Source organism: Carcharhinus amblyrhynchos, chromosome 3, assembly GCF_965287045.1.
Source record: "Carcharhinus amblyrhynchos chromosome 3, sCarAmb.v2.hapA, whole genome shotgun sequence".
Taxonomy (NCBI): Eukaryota; Metazoa; Chordata; class Chondrichthyes; order Carcharhiniformes; family Carcharhinidae; genus Carcharhinus; species Carcharhinus amblyrhynchos.
In genome coordinates this window covers 93,308,263-93,331,025 of record NC_137326.1, presented here as the reverse complement: position 1 = coordinate 93,331,025, position 22,763 = coordinate 93,308,263, and the positions used below count along the sequence as shown (strand labels likewise).

Genomic DNA, 22,763 nt, shown 5'->3' with positions numbered 1-22,763 from the left:
TTCCACCATTACCATCCCTAGGTATGCCTTGTCCCACCAGCAGAGGTGGCAGCGGGCAGCACAGAAGTATACAGTCAGGAGGGAGTTGTCCTGGTATTCTTCAACGTTGACCCTGGCCCCATGGGGGTGAATTTTACCATCCTGCCTGCCACGGGCAGGGAAAGGTTCATTGACCTCAGGCGGAATTTTCTGACTTTGGTGCAAACGAGGCTGGAAAATCCCACCCATGATGTCTCATGGCATCAGGTTAGACCCGGGCAAAGAAACCTGCTGATTATCATGTGCCGCCTCATCCGAATGCACTGGATACTGCAAAGGGTATGAAACCTGACAACGTTCAGAGGATAACACTGAAGCCTTGTGCTCCAGAATTTTTTGCACCTCAAGCCAAGATGTACAACACTGGATAACAACGTAAAGGACTGTTCAGGTATTTCCTGCACAGACAAAGCAGTACAAATCCAACCTGACCAAATAACGCCCCATCAGTCTACTCTTGATCATCAGTAAAATGATGGATGGGGTCAACAGTGTGGTCAAACTAACGTGCTCACTAATGTTCAGTTTGGATTCCACAAGGGCCATTCAACTCTTGATCTCATCGTAGCCTTGATTCAAATATGAACAAGCTGAATTGGAATGGTGTGGTGTGAGTCACTGCCCTTAACACTAAGGCAGCACTTGACTGCATATGACAATTAGGGATGGGTGATAAAACGCTAGCGTAGCAACAATGCCCACATCCTAGGAATGAATTACAAGCAAATATTTGACCACAATTAACCTATACTTAAAGAGACATAGACTGATGCATCACACGTATATTGTTTCTGACCTAAAACAGCACATCCTTTGAGTATAGTGCATCAAATATTTGTTAATATGTTTGATGGTAACATATGCTGTGCTGATCTTTTTATTATAAATTGTGATTTGGATTAAATTTCCCAATTGAGAAACAGTTCATTGTCCTTTGATTAACACTACATGTAGAATCATAGAATGCCAAAGCACTAAGGGAATACACTTTTGTGGGGAGTTTTTCCAAGGCAATATACAAGCATAATCACATGCTTTCACCAGGCATAATTGTTTTGCTCAGGTTAGAAAGTTGAGCACTGCTGTGCTTCAAGCTGCCTTGAACAATTGTTCCTTTAGAATCCCAGCAATTTTAGTGCTGCTTTGGAATTATTCCTTTCTCATGTAGAGGTGAGCAAATAAAGTAAAGGATGACTCATATTAGTGTAACCACCACTGCAACTTTTACTTTTATTTTTGAAAGATAAAAGTTAAAACCCATGCCCTCAGCTTCCATTAAATCTACCACTTCATTCTCTTCCTGAACCTGTGCTGTTTGAGGCTTTCATTTAATTTTTTTTCCATAATTAATATCCAGGACAATTTTGTTTGAGCATTTCTCTAAACAAAATCAAGGGTATGGTTCAGAACAGTGAAACTCATCAAACCAAAGTAGACTAGGTTGACATTTCAATTAAAAACTGAGGGAGTGCTTACTGCACTGTTGGGGGCACCATCTTCTGGAGGTGACAGTAAACGGTGCCACCTCTGTCCTCTCAGGTGGACATAAAGGATCCAGTGATGCTCATCTTTAATAGTAAGAGGAGTTTGGTGATAAAAGTAAAATACTGTGGGTGCTGGAGGTGTGAATGAAAAACAGAAGTACTGGAAAAACTGCAGGTCTGACAGCACCTCTGGAGAGAGGAACTGAGTTAACATTTGCAGCCCAAAGAAAGAAAATTACAGCACAGGGCCTTTCGGCCCTCCATGCCTGCACCACCCATGTTGCCTGACTTAATTAAAAATCCCCTACCCGTCCAGGCACCACATCCCTTTATTTCCACCTTATGTACTTGTCAAGATGCCCCTTAAAAGTCACTAGCGCTATCGCCTCCACTGTGTGCGTGTGCGTGCACACCCCCCCCCCCCCCCCCCCCCCGCCATGTCTCCTAGTAATTGACTCTTCCACCCTGGGGAAAAAGCTTCTGACTATCCACTCTGTCCATGCCTCTCCTAATCTTATAGACTTTTATCACATTTCCCTTCAACCTCCATTGCTCCAGTGAGAACGTCAAGTTTCTCCAACCTCTCCTCATAGCTAATGCCCCCATACCAGGCAACATCCTGGTAAATCTTTTCTGTATGGTCTCAAGTCTCCACGTCCTTTTGGTAGTGTGACAACCAGAATTGAACATGGTATTACAAGTGTGGCCTAACTAACGTTCTATAAAACAGCAACATGACTTGCCAATTTTTAAGCTCAGTGCCCTGGCCGATGAAGGCAAGCATGCCATTTATCTTCTCCACCTGCATTGCCACTTTCAGTGACCTGTGTACCTGTACACCAGATCCCTCTGCCTATCAATACTCTTAAGGGTTCTGTCATTTACTGTATGTTTCCTATCCATATAACACCTTCCAAAATGCATTACTTCACATTTGTCTGGATTAAACTCCATCTGACATCTCTCTGCGCAAGTCTCCAACTGACTCTGCAAGTATCCTCTGATGGCCCTCATCACTATCTGCAAATCCACCAACCTTTGTGTCATCCGCAAACTTACTAATCAAACCAGTTATGTTTTCCTACAAATCATTTATAATATATATTACATTACAAACAGCAAAGGTCCCAGTACTGATTCCTGAGGAACACCACTTGTCATAGCCCTGTATTCAGAAATGCACCCTTCCACTACTGCCCTTTCTTTGACTGATGGTAGTCATATGTGGAGATGCCAGCATTGGACATAGGTAAAACAAAGAAATTCCACAACAACAGCTTAAAGTCCAAACAGGTTTATTTGTAGCAAAAGCCGCAAGCTTTCAGGACAGGCTGTCCTTTGTCAGGTGGCTGGAAGAACTCAGGTAGTTGGTGTTGTGGGATTTCTTTCTGTTCTTCTTTGACCGAGCTAGTTTTGTATCAGCCTTGCCAGCTCATCTTTGATCCCATGTGACTTCACCTTCACCAATATGACTATTCCTCAAAACTGACCTGCTGAATTTTTCCAGCACTGTCTGTATTTGTTTTTATGTTCTCTTGCTGTTCTGGATTATTTAATCCCATTTTTTATATGGGAGCTTACCATACAGCACTTGACTGCTCTGATTCCTATATTATAAAAGTACTTTATTAACTGTAAAGCACTTTGGGACTGTCCTGTGCTGGTGAATGCAGCTATATTAATGCAAGTATATCCTTTTAAAAAGATGGATTCATCCAAAGTTTACTTGAAGTGATTCTGGACTAGCCTAAAAATGTGCTTGTAACAGCATAAGCTATTGTGTGCCCAAATCTAACATTCTTGTATTACCTAAATTGAATAATGTTTAATTGCTTTAGAAAAGTTTATCCAGTCTGATAAGAAAAGTTTGAATACATTTTTGGGTTCAAGTATCTTAAAATGACATTTACTAAAAACTTAAACTATTTAAGGAATGTAGTTGATAGATGACTGGATATAAGCATAACCTATGAAAGAAATTTAATTTCAAATGCCTAGTTGCCTTGATGCATCTAGTATAAAGGGAAATCAACATTCTGCATTTCTGTTCCGTCAGCCTTGTGTATCTGGATGTACTGTTCTGTTAAGAATATTAAACTTTGACTTTTGTAGTTAGTAATTAAAGTATCAAAATAGAAATTAAAACTGAAGAAGAAAAGATTTTCCAAAATGAGTTAGAATCCCTTCCTCATGAAGTATTTCTAAACTTTTTCAGCACTAGAGGGCAGTGTTGATATTTCATTAGAAGCATGCCCTGGTGTCTGACTTCTAGCATTATTGTGTGAATGCATGTGATCATATTCCTGCATATAGTTTTGTGTGGTTATGCAAGGTCCTCGTCTCTGTTTTGATTCAATCATCAAACCTGTGACATTTCACTTTGCTTTCAGAATGTCCAGTAATCCAGCGTGAATGATTATTTCTGTACAAAAGAGCTAAAAATTCACAGAGAATGATCGGGCTATTTCATTGGCCTGCAAGGTTGTCCAGGGACAACCAGGGTCAGTATGCAATAAAGAATTTTGCTCAACCTAACAAACAGCAAAAAGGGCAATTCAAGCGCTGTTGAGTAATGATTATTTGATTTGACAGAACGAATTTTTTAAAAAGTGTAAAGTGTGATTTTGTTGAGCAATGGCCAGTGTTTCTAGTACTTAAAGGGAAAGTTTTATTTTATCTTAGTTTGCAGAAATCAGAAGTTGGTTCAGGAAGAGGCTAGTAATCGTTGCGTTGTATTGGTCTTGGCGGGCCAAAGAAAGAAGGCTGAGAGTTTAAAGCACTTATGTAAGTGGCCTGGGGAAGAGTTGAACTGAGTAGGAAGTGGTGAAGGGGGCAAGTAAATGTTGAAGGATAGAATAAAATGATAGCGCTGACCTTGTCTGTAAAAGGGGTGACAGGAGTAACAAGGACACTGAAGATGTCAAAATTAAGGTGTTGGCTCTGAATATGGAAGAAAACTTAAAATGGGGAACAAGGAAGAAGGTAAGAGAGATCACGAGGATGACAAACTAGAGAAACTGAGGTAAGATGGTGGTTGATTTTGGCAGAAAATGCAACTAATGGTGCATTGATAAAGGCAACCCAGATTAGAGATTGCATTCTGCAATGAGAACCTGGTTATCTGAGTTCATGGAACTGAAAATTCATGTCTATCTAAATCCACTTTCTGGTGGTGATTTGAGAAGGGGAAGACCAAGTAGGATTTTCCATTTAAATAAGAATGTAAATGAGGATGTAAATAAGGTTGAAAGAGTGCAGAGAAGGTTCACAAGGATGTTGCTGGGGCTTGAGAAGCTGAGTTAGAGAGATTGAATAGGTTAGGAATTTATTCCCTGGAGCATAGAAGAATGAGGGGAGATTTGATAGAGGTGTATAAGATTTTAATGGGTATAGATAGTGAATGCAAGCAGGCTTTTTCCACTGAGGCTAGGGAGGAAAAAAGACCAGAGGTTAAGGGTGAAAGGAGAAAAGTTTAAAGGGAATATTGGGGAGGGGGGGGGGGGGGGGTGCTTCTTCACGCAGGGCGTGGTGGGAGTGTGGAATGAGCTGCCAGCTAAAGTGGTAAATGCGGGGTCATTTTTAACAAAAACTTGGACGGGTTCCTGGATGAGAGGAGTGTGGAGGGATATGGTCCAAGTGCAGGTCAGTGGGACTAATCAAAAAATGGTTCGGCACAGACAAGAAGGGCCAAAAGGCCTGTTTGTGAGCTGTAATTTTCTATGGTTCTATGTTCATTCAGAATATGAAATAGTGATGTCTTGATATCATTGATGTTAAAGTTGTTGCACCCGTTGTATAGTTTTTAACTGGCGTTGAAGCAGTTGCACTTTTAACACCAGATTTTCATCATCATTCAAATAGGTTGACCTAACATATATACATTTTATATATACCAAAAGATGTTAATTTTTAGATCCATTTCGTTACATATATATGAATATTATTTTAAAAAAAAGACATGTCGCTGAAGTGTTTTGTCTTGCCCTCATCAGGACAAATGTAAAAATGCCAAAATTCAAACAATCGCAACTATTTATAGTACAACAGAAAAGGGGTGCTGATTGGCCAAGGCATTGCTATGCAGAAAGCATGAGGGAACTAAAGGGTACCAATGCTTCCCAGTAATTAAAAATTATAATATAAAAATTAATTGACATTGGTTCCTTACCTTGAGGGCTGGCAGATGCTAATGGGTTCCTTTTAATTTAGAAAGGTTGGATCGAACAAGACTGGTGGTGGAGTGGCTGCTGGTTGGAAATTGTGTAATGCAGATGAGGATGACAATATAGGAGGGCATTAATAAATTAATCGAATGAATGTAACTTCAATATTGTGTTAGGAAATAGATATTTTTGATCTATATTTGTGTGTGCGTGTTAGGCATAAAAAGGTCTGTTTAATTTTATTTGTATTTCTGCATTTTGTATGCCAAGGACATCTTTTGCTTTAAAAGATACCTACATTTAAAACATTTTTAAAGTCAGAAAATAGCAGTTGCCTTGCAGCCAGGTGTCCATAGAGGCAACAAAAGCAGTTTAGGTTAAGTTAAAGACGGTGACCCAGTTGGAAGCGACTGCACCAAAACTGCTGGAACAGGCAGAACATGAACATTTTCAGGGAAAGTTTTGTAGACCATTACTTGGAATGGGTGGATTGACTTGGAGGAAAATGGTCATACTGGGCATGTATTCTCTGGAGTTTAGGAGAGTAGGAGCTGCCTTGATGGAAAAAAAGATTTGCAGGATCTTAAGGTAGATGTGGAAACAAAATTTCTTGTGTGAGAACCAGGGGCCAGTGTTTAAAAATGAGGGGTCTCCTATTAAAAATGGTGATTAGGTGAATTTGTTTTTGAGGGTCATGAGACTTTGGAACTCTCCTCCTGAAAAGGCAGTGGAGACAGAACCTTTGACTATTTTGAAGGGGGCATTGGCTAGATCCTTGGTAAACAAGGGGACGATAGGTTATCAGGAGTAGGTGAAGTGCAGACTTGAGGTTGCTGACAGATCAGCCATGATTTTGTTAAATGGTGCACCAGACTTGACGGTCCGAATGAACTACTGTTCCTTGTTTGTATGTACTTCTAAGTGTATGAAGGGAAACTGCAGAGAACAGGTCCCAAACTAAAGAACAGACAGGTCCTGAAACCAGGCACAGTGACAGAAAGAAGTTTGAAGAAGTTCTGGTCAAAGGGAAAGAACAGGAATCTGGAAAAAGGTCATCTTAAATGAAGTTAAGCATGAAGAGCAAAGCTGCCCAACTTAAAAGACAAGGCTGCAAGGTGCAGACCAGAAATAATGTGGGCTTGTGAGAAACCATAGATCCTAGAAGACCCAAAAGCTTCTTATCATGGGCCTGTGAAGGCCCATGATAAGGCCTTCTTATCAAATTTCTTATCATGGGCCTGTGAAGCAGTAATGCTCTGTTGGCATTGTTGGGATCTGAAAGATTACGTCAAATGCAAAATTTGAATGCACCTGGTGCTCCAGAGCAGAATCATACTGGAAGGGGAGGTTGAAACCCTGGAGATGGATCCTTGAAGACAATCTGAGAGAAAACATTGGAAGAATAATCCTGGGCATGTTCTTCGAGAGCAGAGGTTGGAAAGCGAGTTCCAGTGAGACCAGTTGACTTAAGAGTGTGATGAGCATTGGAAGGTAAGGGTGGAAGTGGGGAAAGATGTGTTCTACGGAGTTTACGTTAACTATGTACTTAGTAGAGTGTAAGATGAAACTTTGGAACTTATGTTAGGAATCAGTATACATCTAAAGACATAGGTGGGAGGAAGGAATCGTGTGATGTAGTTCGTTTCTCGTTTAATAAACATTTTATTCTTTTGTTAAACGTTCAAAGTTGACTCCTGTGACTCTGTATCAAGCCGATTCCATCCTGGGATCTGACTTGTTCAACAGTAACATCAGCTGGGACTGTAACAGTGTTTGGTGTGTTTTGGTAGAATCAGAAGGCAACATAACCCAATAAAAAAAAATAGTGGCGCAGTTAACAAGATCATAAAAACAAACAAACAGTCAGAGTTCATCTTTACAGAACTGCAAAGCAGAAGAATGGACAACAATGTCCTGTAAGCCATTTGGTCTCATTATAAAAAGGATATGGGGATACTGGACCAGGTACAAAACATATTTACTAGAATAGTACCAAAATTGAGATGTAACGTTTGAAGAAGATGGGGCTGTTTTCTTTAGAAGGAGAAGATTAAGACTGCAACTTGGTTGAGGCTTTTACAATTATGGAAGAATTTGAAAAGGTGGACTTGGAGATGTTTCCATATCTGGGAATGAACAGATATAGGAAATCAACGATATAAGATGGTTACTAATAAATCCAATAGGGAATTCAGAAACAGCTCCTTTACCCAGAAAGTGGTTATAATGTGGAACTCTCTACCACAAGGAGAGAAATGAGTTGACTATTCATGCCCAGTAAAGGCAATTCCTATTCACATTTTTAAAAACACAAATTGTCCTGAGTGTGGATTCTTCTGGAACTGGCTTTTAAAATTGGACAATAAAATGCTGCAAAATATGGCCATCAAAGGTCATCTGACATATTCCGTAGATTCAAAATTGCCACTGTATAAAAAGGACACATTCCAGACCAATGACATAACATTACCCATCTCCTGAGACTATTCAAAAGATTTTTTTTGACTTGGTCTTGGTTTCAAAATGACTTGTGATTGTTTGAATCCCTGCAGGTGGAATGCCTGCAAACAATAATTCAGCTTGTGGTTAATCAACTTGAGCCCAAAAGTATATTCAGAAAAGGGGACTTAGAAGATGTATGGTAAGACAGCTGTGATGGTCTCTGTTTTTTAATCTTTATAAATGCTGTCTTCGGTAAGATTCAGCAGAAGATACAGGAAGAACTATCTATGCATTAAGAACTGAACACTGTGACAGCATAAGGTCTTGAAGCCTGTTTGCTTTTAAGTCCACCAAGTTAACAAACCAGCCTCCATGTAATAAGACTACAAGTAATTGACCTCGTCATCAGCAGAATTTCTTTGAGAATTCTGCAACAACTCTTGTATACAACTTCAGCTATTGAATTCATCTAGACCACACTTCAGAAGTGAAAACATCATCTTCATCAGACCTGCAAAGTGTGTTTTCCATAATGAGCCAATCAAGTGAATTATGAACTATTCTTTTGTCTATGACTTGTAAAAGTGCACTATTTTCTTTAGCTGTGCTTTCCTTTAGTGTATGTGACTGTGTGAGTGAGTGGATTCGCACTTGATTTTTGGCATAAATGCATGAATAAATAATCCTCTTCATTTAAAACCATGAAAATCTTGCTGTTGGTTATTCAAAATGTTCACACCCAGGATAAAAAACACAATCAAATTCCTTTCCAAAGTAAGTAAACTGCTGAGCAGGGGGAAGAGGTTTCAATTGTTCTGTCATTCTGTCTGTTACAATTTGCACAGATGCCTTTAAAGGGGAGATGGATAAACACGAGGTACAAAGGGATAGAAGCTTATACTGACAGGATTAGATGAATTGGGGTGGGAGAAGGCTTATCTGAAGCATGAACAACCTCAAGGACCTCCTAAGCTAAGTGGCTTGTTTGTAGGGTAGTTGTACGGTATATGTATATATGCATGTTTTCATCTAGTTGCAGAGTTGCTGTTTTAAAATTATCTATTAATTTCTTTTTTTCTTGCCCATACCAGTTAATTCTTGGAAATTACAAATGGCTCACCTATGATGAGGTCTATCGTCGTGTTGCACATTTTGGTAGTGGCCTTGCTATGTTGGGTCAACGACCCAAGGCCAACATAGCCATCTTCTGTGAAACCCGAGCTGAATGGATGATAGCTGCCCAGTCCTGCTTCATGTACAACTTTCCTCGTGAGTAAAACTTAGCATAAATTTATCAAAATGCATATTTAGTTGAGATTAGTGATGTATATTTTGTTGAATTAAATGTTTCAAGAGAGCTGGTAGCTACTAAATAGTAATTTAACTAAATAAAATGGCATTTTTTAATGAAGGGATATATGGAGCTGTTAACTCATTGTTTTAATTTTTTTTCAAACAAAATGCATTGGCTGTATAGGTGAGTACGTTATATATGTGGTACCATATTAAACCATGCAGACTATAAAAGTCTGAAATTTGAGCCCTGGTTTCTACTGATTGTGTTTGTTAGCAAAGTAATCTAATTTGTCAGAAAGTGCAGGTATGAGTGCCAGGTAGAAGCAAAATTTATTCTGAGCAGCAGTGATTAGGGTCAGACATTTCATCTATACTTTTTCAACAAAGTGCCAGTTTTGGTGCTCTGTTAATAGTAATATGATGCAAGTTGCTGCTTTCTGGGATTGATGTGGGCTACTGCAACATCTTAAAGATGCAAGAGTCTTGCATCTAAGTCTTAGACCTAAGGCATTACAGTAAATCATTGTAAAGGCAGTTTAAAAAGCTGGACCAGGTAAAGATATTTCTCAGACTTGATCATCAGCCTTGTAGCTATAAGCTGGATTTAATTTAGTTATTTAATTTGACGTTTGGGAAAGGGAAGTCTTAGTTAGCTCAAGAATCCTGGATATATTTTGGAACAAAGGGTAATTTGTACATCAACTGTGTTTAATTATGCATGTATTTAGTATTTTTCTTTGCTTTTAAGTTAAGATTTTTTAATAAGTGAACTCCTGGAGTTGTCTATTCCTGTTTGGCACAAGAGTGGAAAAACAATTGTGGCCAAACCATGGCTTAAAACGGAAATTAGAAATAGCATCAGATTCAAGGAAGATACATACAAACTGAAAGGAAAAGCCAAAAAAAATGATTGGGAGCAGTTTAAAATTCAGCAAAGGAGGACCAAGGGATTGATTTAAGAAGGGAAAAATAGAGTATGAAAGTAAGCTAGCGGGGAACATAAAACCTGTCTGTAAAAGTTTCTACAGATGTGTAAAGAGAGAAAGATTGACAAAAACAAATGTAGGCCCCTTACAGTCAAACAGGAGAATTCATAATGGGGAATAAAGAAATGGCTGAGGAATTACCAGAAGTGCTGAGAGAAACGTGTTTTAGTGAAGAGCTGAAGGGAATCAGCAATAGTAGAGAAATGGTTCCGGGAAAATTGATGGAAATGAAAATGGATAATCCTCCAGGCCCAGATGATCTTTGTCCCAGAGTGCTTCAGGAAGTGGCCCTGGAAATAGTAAATCCATTGGTTATTTTCCAAAATTCTTTGGACTCTGGAATAGTTCCTACAGAGGGAAGATAGCTAATATAAGCCCACTATTCAAAAAGGGAGGTGGAGAGAAAGTGGGGAACTATTGACCAATGAGCCTACATCAGTACTGAGGTAGCTACTCGAGTCTTTTATCAAGGATTTCATAACTTGGCATTTGGAAGGCAGTGACATAATCAAAGTCAGCATGGATTTACAAAAGGGAAATCATGCTTGTCAAATCTATTGGAATTTTTTGAAGATGTAATTAATAGAGTTGATCATGGAGAACTAGTGGATGTGGTTTATTTAGACTTTCAATAACGTCTCATATAACATACTACTAAGTAAAGTTAAAACACATGGGATTGCAGGTAATGTCTTAAAATGGATAGAAAGCTGGTTAGCAGATAGGAAGCAAAGAACTGGCATAAATGGATCTTTGTGTGGTAGTCAATGATGGTGAGATTTCACTGGGATCTGTGCTAAGACCCCCAACGGTTCACATTATATATAAATGAATTGGAAGAGAGAACTGAATGTATTATCTCCTCCAAATTTGCAGATAATACAAAGTTGGGTGGGAGGGCAAGCTGTGAGGAAGTTGCAGAGATGCTTCAGCGTGATTTGGATTGGCTAAGTATGTGGACATCTGCTGTATAATGTGGATAAACGTGAAGTTATTACTTAAATGGATGTAAATTGAGAGAGATGGGTACTCAATGAGATCTTGGATCCTCATGCATCAGTTGCCTAAAATAAGTGTGCGGGTACACCAGCAAGTAAAGAAGGCAAATGGTATGTTGGCCTTCATTGCAAGAGGATTTGAGTATAGGGATAGGAATGTTTTGCTGCAATTGCATAGTATTGGTGAGGCCACATCTGGAACATTGTGCAGTTTTGGTGTCCTTATCTGAGGAAGAGTGCTCTTGCTATAGAGGGAATACAGTGAAGGTTTACCAGACTGATTCCTGGGATGGCAGGTCTGTCCTATGAGAAGAGATTAAGCAAGCTAGGATTATATTCACTGGAGCTTATAGTGAGAGGGGGAAACTTTTAAAATTCTAACAAGGTAGATTCAGAAAGAATGTCCCTAATGTGGGGGAGTCCAGATCTAGGGGTCAGAGTTTGAGGATGAGGAGTAAACCTTTTTAGAACTGAGGTGTGGAGAAATGTCTTCATCCAGAGGGTAGTGTGTGGAATTCACTACCACAGTGTATTTGAGACCAAAATGTTGCCTGATCTCCAGAAGAAATTAGATACAGTTCTTGGGGCTAAAGGGATCAAGTGATATGCAGGGGGAGGGAAGATCAGCCATGATCAAAATTAATGGTGGAGCAGACTTGAAGGGCTGAATGGCCTACTCTTGCTTCTAGTTACTATGTTTTTAATAAGTGTTTATACGATGACTGGACTGGCTCAAGATTCAGATCAGGGGCAATTAAAAACAAGGGAAAAAGACAACAAGGAGAATGATAAAAATGATCAGAGAAATCAAGGGCCAGAATCCGATAAGGAAATGGTTTTAAAAGAAGTAGTAAGGAATGTTAAGAGGACTACCTTTTAAAGTTTTGTAACTGAATGTCCGAAGCATTTGAAATAACATGGATGAATTAGTTGTGCACGTAGATGTAAAGGGGTATGATATAGTTGGGATTATGAATTCATGGCTCCAAGGTGACCAAGCAATTGGTTGTCAAATAGGAGGCAGAGAGTGGGGGTTAATGGGTGCTATTCGGATTGGCGGTTGGTGACTAGTGGAGTGCCCCAGGGGTCGGTGCTGGGGCCTCAGCTATTTACCATTTATATAGATGATCTGGAGGAGGGAACCGAGTGTATGGTGTCGAAATTTGCTGATGACACCAAGATTGGTGGAATGGCAAATTGCGCGGAGGGTGTGGAGAGTCTGCAGAAGGATCTAGATAGGCTGGGCGAATGGGCCAGGAACTGGCAAATGGAATTTAATGTTGGCAAATGTGAGGTGGTCCACTTTGGTAGGAATAATGGTAGGAAGGACTATTACTTACGTGGCGAAAAACTGCAGCAGGCGACGGTGCAGAGGGACCTCGGGGTCCTTGTGCATGAGTCGCAAAAACCCAGCTTGCAGGTGCAGCAGGTGGTCAGGAAGGCGAATGGGATGCTGGCCTTCATAGTGAGGGGGATTGAATATAAAAGTAGGGAGGTCTTGCTGCGGCTATATAGGGCATTGGTGAGGCCGCAGCTGGAGTACTGTGTGCAGTTTTGGTCGCCGTACTTACGCAAGGATATTTTGGCCTTGGAGGGAGTGCAGAGGAGGTTTACTAGGCTGATACTGGAGTTGAGGGGGTTGAGCTATGAGGAGAGGCTGAATAAACTAGGCTTGTACTCGTTAGAGTTTAGAAGAATGAGGGGAGATCTCATTGAGACGTATAAGATGATGAATGGGATGGATAGGATAGAGGTGGAGAGACTCTTCCCGCTCAGAAAGGACAGTAGGACTAGGGGGCACAGCCGCAAGATAAAGGGGGGGCGGTTTAGAACGGAGTTGAGGAGGAACTTCTTTACTCAAAGGGTGGTGAATCTCTGGAATTCTCTGCCCGTTGAGGTGGTGGAGGCTGCCTCACTAAATATTTTTAAGACGCGGGTTGATGGGTTTTTGATAAGCGAGGGGATTGAGGGTTATGGGGAGAGGGCGGGAAAGTGGAACTGAGCCACAACAGATCAGCCATGATCTTATTGAATGGCGGGGCAGGCTCGAAGGGCTAGATGGCCTACTCCTGCTCCTATGTTCTAAAGGCGATGGAGTTGCATTATTGATTAAAGAAGATATTGATATAATATTGACGAAAGGTATTAGCATGGACTATGTAGAATCTGTACTAATTGAATTAAGAAACACCAAGGGGCCTAAAACATTTATGGGGGTGATATGCAGACCACCAAATTGTAGTAACAATGTCAAGGGTAGTGTTAGACAGGAAATGCAAGATGCATGTGAACATCTGTGACCGTGGGTGACTTTAGTCTGCACATAGATTGAATGAGTCAAATTACTCACAATGCAATAGAGGAGGAAATCCTGGAGTGTATATGGGATGGTTTTCTGGACCGAAATATTGAGGAACTAACTGGGGAATTGGCCATCTTGGACTGGGTATTGTGCAATGGGCAATGATTAATTGGCAGTCTGGTTGTGAGAGAACCCTTGGGATGGGTGACCATACATAATGATAGAATTCTGTACCAAAGTGGATTGTGAGGTAGTTGATTCTGAAACCAGGGCCCTGAATCTCAGTAGAGGCAACTTTGATGGTATGAGGCATGAATTGGCTGTGATAGACTGAGAAACATTACTGAAAGGAAGGAAAGTGAACAGGCCGATGGCAGGCATTCTAGGAACAAAGAGGTGAACTCCAAAAGTTGTTTATTCTTATTTGGTGCAAGAGTGAAAAGGGAATGTGGCCAAACCGTGGCTTAAAGGATGTTAGAGATAGTGTTAGAATCAAAGAAGAAGTGCAGAAATTGGCAAGAAAAAGCAGTAGACCTGAGGATTGCGAGCAGTTTAAAATTCAGCAAAAACGGACCAAGGGATTGATTATGAAGGGGAAAATAGAATGTGAAAATAAGTTTTGGGAAATATAAGAACTGACTGTGACAGCTTCTATAGGTATGTAAAGAGAAAATGATTGGGAAAAATCTAATGTAAGCACAGTCAGAAACAGGGAAATTCAAAACAGGAAGCAAAGAAATGGTTGAGGAACTAAATTCATACTTTCCTTCTGTTTTCACAAAGGTTATGAATCTGGAGATTCTGGAGATTCTGAGGAACACTAGTTTTATTGAGGAGCTAAAGGAAATCAGTATTAGTAGGGAAATCGTTTCGGGGAAATTGATGGGTTTGAAGGCTGATAAATCGCCAGATCTTGATAATCTTTTTCCATAGATACTCTGCGAGACCTTGGTGTCCTCATTCATCTATTGCTGAAAGCAAGCATGCAGGTACAGCAAGCAGTAAAGAAGGGAAATGGTATTTTGGCCTTCATAGTGAGAGGATTTGAATATCGGAATAGGGATATTTTATTGCAATTGTATAGGGCACCGGTGAGGCCACGCCTGCAGTATTGTATGCAGCTTTGATGCCTTGAACTGAGGCAGGGTGCTCTTGCTATAGAGGGAATGCAGGAGAAGTTTACCAGGCTTATTTCTGGGATGACAGGACTGCCATATGAGGAAAGGCTATGTTGGTTAGGATTATGTTCATTGGCATTTAGAGTGAGAAATAAAATTCTAACAGGATTAAACAGTGTAGATTCAGAAAAATTGTTCGTGATGAGGGCAGAGGGTTGGTGGTAGTATGGGCAGGATTCTCCAGCTGCACTTTCCCTAAGAGTGGAAATTCCTGCCAGAGTTCAACAGACCATTGGTCTGTCAAATTTTCTGCCTCGCCCACTTCAATTCCCTTGGTGGGTGAGTTGGGAGAATGACAGAGCAGGCTTGAAGGACAAATGGCCTACTATTTCTATTCTGTATATGTTTCTCAGTGGGTTTCTGTGTGACTCCTCACTATTTTGAAAAAAGGCTATGCACCATCACACACACGTGTTTCAAGTTGGGATACCCTTGTGGATAGGCAAGAGACCAAAGTAGAATAAGGATAACCATCAACATTCAATCCTTGACTTTGACCAACGGGTGTGGAGTCCTTGCTGCTTGTTTTGGACAAGAGCAGTACTGTAGAGTGGAAATGCAAAGTGGAATCTGGCACAGAGTGAAAGAAGTGTGATAGAGGACTGTGTATTCACAGGGATAGATGCTATTCCCTGCAGTCATGACTGGAAAAGGTTGTGCTGTCTGCCTGGTGCTAGGGTTAAGAATGTTACCTTGTGACTGAGATGGGGGGATGGGATTCTGTTTTTGGGTCCATATAGGGAACCAATGACAGTGGAACTAGAAAGCACATTCTGCTGGGAGATGCTGAGAATTTGGATTCCAAAGATAATCTCTAGATTATTAGTGAGCCATGAGCCAATTAGCATGGGGTCAAACAGATTGGAGAATTGAACACTTGGCTTAGAGTGGCGTGGATGAAAAGGTGTCAAATCAAGGGGCAGTGGCATCAGTACTGGGGAAAGAGGAAGCAGCTTTTGCTTCACTTAAACGGCTAAACTTTGTGTCCTGGCAAATTGTATAATTAAGTCTGTGTATAAATTAAAAGAAGTGAAAGGAAGGGATCAAGGGGAGATTTAGAAACCTAAAGAAAAAGGTTGCGGTTATAGAGCAGTATTTCTATTCACCTAAAGCCAAGCATAGTGGGGCAGAAAGTTTAACATCGAGATGCATCAATGAGTAAGGGCCATGCAAAGAATAATAGAAAACAACATTAAAGGCATTTTACCTGAATGCAGAAAGCATTCATAAATTAGGTACATAAATTAGCGACATGAATAGAAATAAATGGTTTAGACCTAATCGTCATTGTAGAAATGTGTTTACAAGGTCACCAAAGTTGGGAAATAAATATTCCAGCATGAACAACATTTTGAAAAGACAGGATCAGTGGAAAAGGAGGAGAAATAGTCCTGATATTAAAGGATGTCAGAAGAATATTCATGAAAAAGGATGAAGGAGATTAAGAATATGTGGAGATTTGTAATAATGAGGGTCAAAAAATGCTGGTGGTGGAAGTAGCTTATAGGACCTCTAATGGTAATTACATTGTTGGATAGAGGATTAAGCTAAAATTTTGTTAAAGCAGACTCAAGTCAGATTGGAAAAGATAATGTGGGAGGTGAGTTTGCAGGCTGCTTTTGCAACAGTTTTCTGAAACAGTATGTGATGGAACTATCTTAGAATAAAGTTATCTTAGCTCTTGTATTGTGCAATGAGGCAGGACTAATTAACAGTTGCTTTGTAAAAGATACCGTGGGAAAAAGTAGTAATAGAATTCAGCTTTTTAATAAGTTTGAAAGGGACACACTCCAGTCCCAAACAAAAATTTTAAAATTAAATTAATCCAGTTACATTGGTTGGGAGGAGAACTGGCTAAGTTTGACTAGGTAGATAGAAGATATGGCAGTGAATAAACAGTAGAAAATATTTCAAGAATTCAAAGTGCTATTATTTCACGTTTAGAAAAACTGAGCCAGGAAAATCCATCCATGGCTCACAAGGGAAGTCAAGGATAGTAAGTGATTAAATGAGAAGTTTATGATGGTGCAAAGATTAGTAATAAGTCTGGGTTTTTGGGGTGTAAAAACCAATTAAAGGATGGCTAAAAACTCTATTTTAAAAAGAAAAAATGGAATGAAAAAAACTAACCAGGAAAGTAAAAATAACTAATAAAAGGTTTCACAAGTATGTAAAAAGGCAGAAAGTAGCTAAAGTAAATGTTGGTCCCTTAGAAGCAGAGACGAGCAAATTACCATATAGAATGAGGAAATGGTGCAAAGGCTGAATAAATATTTTAGCTGTCTTCACAGTAGAAAACACAAATTACATACCAGAAATAGTGTGTAACCAAAGGACAATTGAGTGTGAGAAAGCTAAGGTAATTGATCAGAGAAAAAGTATTAGAGAAACCTAAGAGACTAAAAGCAGTCAAATGTCCAGGACTTTATGTGCTACGTCTAAGGGTTCTAAAAGAGGTAGATACATGGATAGTGAATATACTAGTTATGATTTTTCTAATTCTCTAATTTCTAGAATTGTCCAGTGGATTGGAAATTGGCAAACAGTCTAATTAATTTAACATTAGTAGCTAGGAAAAATGCTGGAATTTATTATTAAGGAAGTCTTAACAATGCACTTGGAAAATCATACTATGATCAGACAAAATCAACATTGTTTTAAAACACAATTTTGTTTGAAAAATTTGAGCTTTTGGAAGTATGTAGTAAGGCAGGTAATGGGGAATTTGTGCGTGTGGTAAGCATGAATTTCATTCAATGTCATGCCTCACACAGCTTAACACACGTAAGGGCCCAGAGACAAAGAAATTGAGTATAATATCTAGGTTTGCTGATATAAGTTAATTGAGAATGTAAGCTGTGAGGAAGACACAGAGGCTGCAAAGAGATGTGACCAGGTTAATCGGGAAACAAAATGGCAGATGGTGTATGATGTGGGAAACTGAGAGGTAGGAATCTCAAAGCAGCATATTTTTAAAAGCACAAAATTCAGAGACTTTTTTTATTCACTCACGGGACATGGGCGTCACTGGCTGGCCAAGATTTATTGTCCATCCCTCATTGCCCTTGGCTGCACTTGTACAAGAACTAATAAAGTAAGCAATTAGGAAGACGTGGCGATGTTGCTGTCTGCTAGGCTCTGGCCAAACTATTTATGTTCCTTATCCTCCCGGTGACTCTGAAGGTTAAGTTCATAATTGTATCTGGAATTAATACTAAATCTCTGATTTGAGAGGAGTTGGCTAAATTGTACGATGACTTTTATCAGCTCACTGTCTGGGGTTCTATAGATTATTGTCATATAGATATTTAGGTATTTTACTTTGGGCTGCTTACAGTAGTCCAATCTGTCAACTTTAATCCTGTTTAGAATTGTTTAAGTCATGATATAAATATTGAAATGATTTTGATATTCCATCATTTCACAATCTAATGCCTTGATTTCATTGTAAATTATTTTGATGTTCTTCCAGTTCAAAACTAATAGTTCAGTAATATCTGTTGTTTACTGTGTAGAAATGTTAGCACTGGAGCCAGTCATTCAGCCCTTTATTTCCCTGAACTTGGCTGAATTTAAGTAGACCTTGGGAATATTTTGAAAGTCATATTTGCGTGTTTTATTCCCCCTGTATCCCACACTAAATTCCATTTCCCTGAATTATCCCCATGCTGTTTTCTGTTCTCGAAATAATTATCTTTTGAATGACAACTGGTTTTAACATTGATCGCCACCTGTGGTTGGGCATTCTCCATCGTGACAACTTTAATCTCTCCCATTATGTTTGAAGTTTTTTTTAGGCCATGTCTTCTTTGCTTCTGATCTTATGTACCAATAAAAATAAACAATCTATGACTATCGCGTTATTACCTTGAGCACCTTCTATCAAATCCCCTCTGAGTTGTGACAAAGGATGTACACTGAAAGCATCAGAATCTGCTGTTTGTTTCTATAAGTGCTGACATCTTCAACATTGTCAGTTTTCATTTCAAATTTGAATATTTACAATTTTTTATTCTCTTCCATTTTTACAAAATCAGTTCCTTAGTTCTCATAATTCAGCCTCATCATCCCTTTGTAAATCTTTGTAAATTTCAATTGCCCTACCTTCTGGGATATATTCTATCTATATTACAGAACATTGTTATAAATTGTGTTTTGTGGTTTTTAATAGAAAAAAAATGGATAACGCTAAGATTAGACAGCCCCTTCACCTCCCCCTCCCCCAAATGTAAGTCGAGGAATTCTTGCCCTCGCCCCCATTAATATCACCTGCAGTAATTTAAAGTTATCTTTAAACCTTATTCCGTTAGTCCATCAGAGAGAAGTACTGTCTCTTTGCCATGTCTGTGGTCTTGAAATTACATCAGCCTCTGAGCTACAGCTGTGTGATGAGACCCATCTCTCTGAAAAAACATTTGTTTTGACTGCAGATTGTATGTGTTTCACTAGAGAAATGAGTGCGTATAAAATTCAGATGGTATCTTTGGGTTTATTGTTTAAAAGAAAAGGCCAGTATTGATTTCTGATCTATTTCCTCTCCTTTTACTGAGGGGATTGACTTCTTGCTGTGCACTGGTTCTATTTACGACAGTTACAATCTCTAACAAAGGGAATTAGGCAATGATTTAAGTTGTGGAAGTTTAACATTCCTAAAGTATAACATAAATGCAGACTCTTCAATCCTTACTTTAGTCAATGTATCGGAATGTTCACCCCAAGACTCCTGGATCCTGCTAATTATGTTTCTGGTTCAAAATTTGTTTTCTTTTTTGCTGATGTCTCTTTGAATTTTGTTTCTGGTGATGTGACTAGGGCTATTTTCAACACTTGCTTATTGTTGCATACATTTTAATAGGAACACAGATCTTGGAGCAACTTGTGAAACATAGTAATGACATTACAGAGTAAATGTAGTACTTGCAGTGAAATCGTGTATGCAAAGTTTCCTGTGAGACATCTGTACCGTGAATATGAAAATATGAAATTTAGCTCATGGATTTAAACTTGACTAATTAAATTCCCATGATATTGACACTGTCAAGAACAGATGGTATTTGGAGAAAGTACAGCTAGAGGGCAGGAGATAATTACAACTAAGAAGAGGGAGTTGGGCATTTGGGATGAGTGGATAAGAGACAAAGAGGATAACAGGAGATGGAGAAGTGATCAGGAAAAGTGAGATGAGAGGCAAAAGGGGGAATTGAAAATTTGAGAAATGGGGTGCAGAAGAGAATGGAAGCAGAAAAACTGGGACACCGCTTGGATAAAAGCAAAATAGTGTAGATGCTGGAATCTGAAACAAAAGTAGAAAATGCTGGGAAATCTCAGCAGGTCTGACAACACCTGTGGGGAGAGAATAGAGCCAACATTTTGAGCCTAGATGACCCTTTGTCAGAGCAGACAACACAGTCGGACTAGAATACCCTTTCTTCCATGAAAACCCTTCCCAGACATCTGCTGGATTCCCTTTCATTTTTGCAAGCCTCGAGATTGCACTTTCAACTCTCTCTGAGCAACTTGCTCCAATGCCCAGACCCAAATATCTCCTCCCTCCCTAATGCCCTCATATTCCATAATCCTCCCTAAACTGTTACTTGAACAATTTGACATAAAATGGCTTAAATTGGGGAAAATGAGATTCTTTAGGATATTTTTCAGCCATATTTCAACATTTATACTTTATTTTTGGTGCAAGTGTGCTAGATTGATTTCATCTATATATAAATCCAATATCCATTTTATACTAAATGTTTTGGCTTTAACAGCTAATCGTTAATTTAATCTGCTACTTTTCTAACAGCAGATTTTTTATAAAGAAGTAACCATGTGCCAAAATTTATCTCTCTACATACAGTTTAGGAACAATTGTGCATATATATTTCTATTTCAGTTTAAGTTTTACTTAACAGAAAAGAAGCAGACAAGATAATAAAATTTTAAAAATAAGCAAGCTTGCAGAAAAATGTGGTCAGTCAATTGTTGTTTTTCTCTCTGAAGAAAACATTCTGGTGTGAATGACAGAAAAATAGAGTCTTGACCTGCCTGAATTTATAATCTGTAAATCTATGATTCATGTTATTGCTGCAAACAAAATATTGAGCCAAGTGTGGTTGGCACACACTAAATGGACTCCTCATACTAGGTGAGTGATAGTTTTCTGGCATTAAAGTTGGGGCCTGTAGAGAAGGAGCTTTACATTGCATTTTGTCAGTGCTTTCTTAAGCTGAATGCACTGATGCTGGACAAATATTCACTTGCCAATATCAACATTGCATTTTTTCTTTTGATCTCGTTTTTTTAATAAATGCAGATGCCTATTGATATGTAACAATTCAAAGTCTATATTTCTGTCTTGTTTCTTGCTGGTATCATAAACCACAGAAGTAGAGTTGGAAGCCTTTCTAATGGTTACCATAGCTGTAGAATTGGAATGTTGGGGTTAGTGTTCTCCTGCTCCATGTGATGTACATTATGAAATAAATTTTGAAATTGTATCTTGCTGTTAGCAAATATACTGACTGTACTTGGTGCAGAATGAACACAGTGACAAAACAGCTTCAAATGTAATTGCATATTATGGTATTTTACCTGGAGGATAATGGCGATCACATGGTAGAATATCATGCAAAGGGACAGGGTTGACGTATTCCAAATATGTGCAACAATATGATTTTTGGGGCTGGAAAATTTAGATTTGCCCTGTTCACTGATCAATAGCAATGAATTAGCAGTCCTAGATCTGCATGTACTTATCTTGTTTGAAGTGGTTTTATTTTACTATTTAGTGAACAATATACCTGTCAAATGTAGCAAAACTGATCATAGCTTTGATTCCAAACGTACATAATTCAGTCGATCTTTCTTTCCTCCATACCTACCAATTGAATCATGTATAAACCTTGTAGAAATAACAAACTTGTAGTTTTTTTTAAAAATTGCAAAATGTTAAAGGTTTCATGAGATCTGCCGTTTATGTTGCAAATGTGTAGCTGTTTTTCTTCTGCACACTGCTTCAAATACTGCCAAGCACGCTGCAACCCTTGTGATGGCCCCACTAACTGATTTGTACAAGTAGACCTACAATCTAAACTTTATGCTTTAAGGAACTTGCCGTGAGCTCTCACACGTATCCATCCAGCCTTGCCTGAGAAAGTGTGAGGTGACTCTGCTGAGAGCTGATGACATCTAGGTCAGTGATGGTGTTAATGAATTACATCTGCCCAGTTCTTTTTCCTGGATTTCTCCATGACGTCAATACATAATAGTGAAGAATACACCATTCTTTAACTTCTTGTTGCGGCAGTGGCAGAAGTTGTATTATGTTTAACAAATTTTTCATTTTTATTTTTAAGCTGATGTTTTTTCACCATCCTGTGAAATGTTATTGACTACTTGCAACAGCTCTTGCATTTTAATGTATTTTTTGAATCTGGTTAAAATGTTCCCCTGTTGCTTTCTCGTAGAAAGGTCATTGGACTATGTGGTCAGTGCTCGTGGGAATGAAGACAATCATTTTCCTGCCTCTTGCACCAGCCAAAATAAAAGCATTAGTAATTTATCTCTGAAAACAACACTGCAGCAGGAAATGAGTGCTGTCAGACATAGTTTTCTCATACTGCTTAAAGGTTGACCTCGTATGTTAGAAAAGAAATCCCCCTTCAGAAAATTTCAGCTTGCCTGGATACATTGACCCACTGACTGTCCTTGTAGTCAGCTCCCAACTTTTGACATTATGACTAAGAGTTTTTTCATATAGCGAATGTTGATTCCATGATCTCAGCAAGGGGGGATTCATTGTCTTTGAAAGTCTTTATGTATAAAGTGTGTTGTTGTGATCTTGAATGCACAACCTGAGACATGACATTTATAACAGTC

The 22,763-nt window shown here is 39.1% G+C and overlaps 1 protein-coding gene across 5 annotated transcripts in view; it reads left to right on the top strand.

Moving 5' to 3' along the window:
• Positions 1-22,763, top strand: part of acsl3a (acyl-CoA synthetase long chain family member 3a) — a 97,792-nt gene that overhangs the window by 40,688 nt on the left and 34,341 nt on the right. For all 5 annotated transcript variants that reach the window (XM_080185532.1, XM_080185534.1, XM_080185533.1 and 2 more), the window contains one exon: positions 9,220-9,397. In XM_080185532.1, coding sequence (XP_080041658.1) covers positions 9,220-9,397 — 178 coding nt within the window. The remainder of the gene's footprint in view (positions 1-9,219; positions 9,398-22,763) is intronic.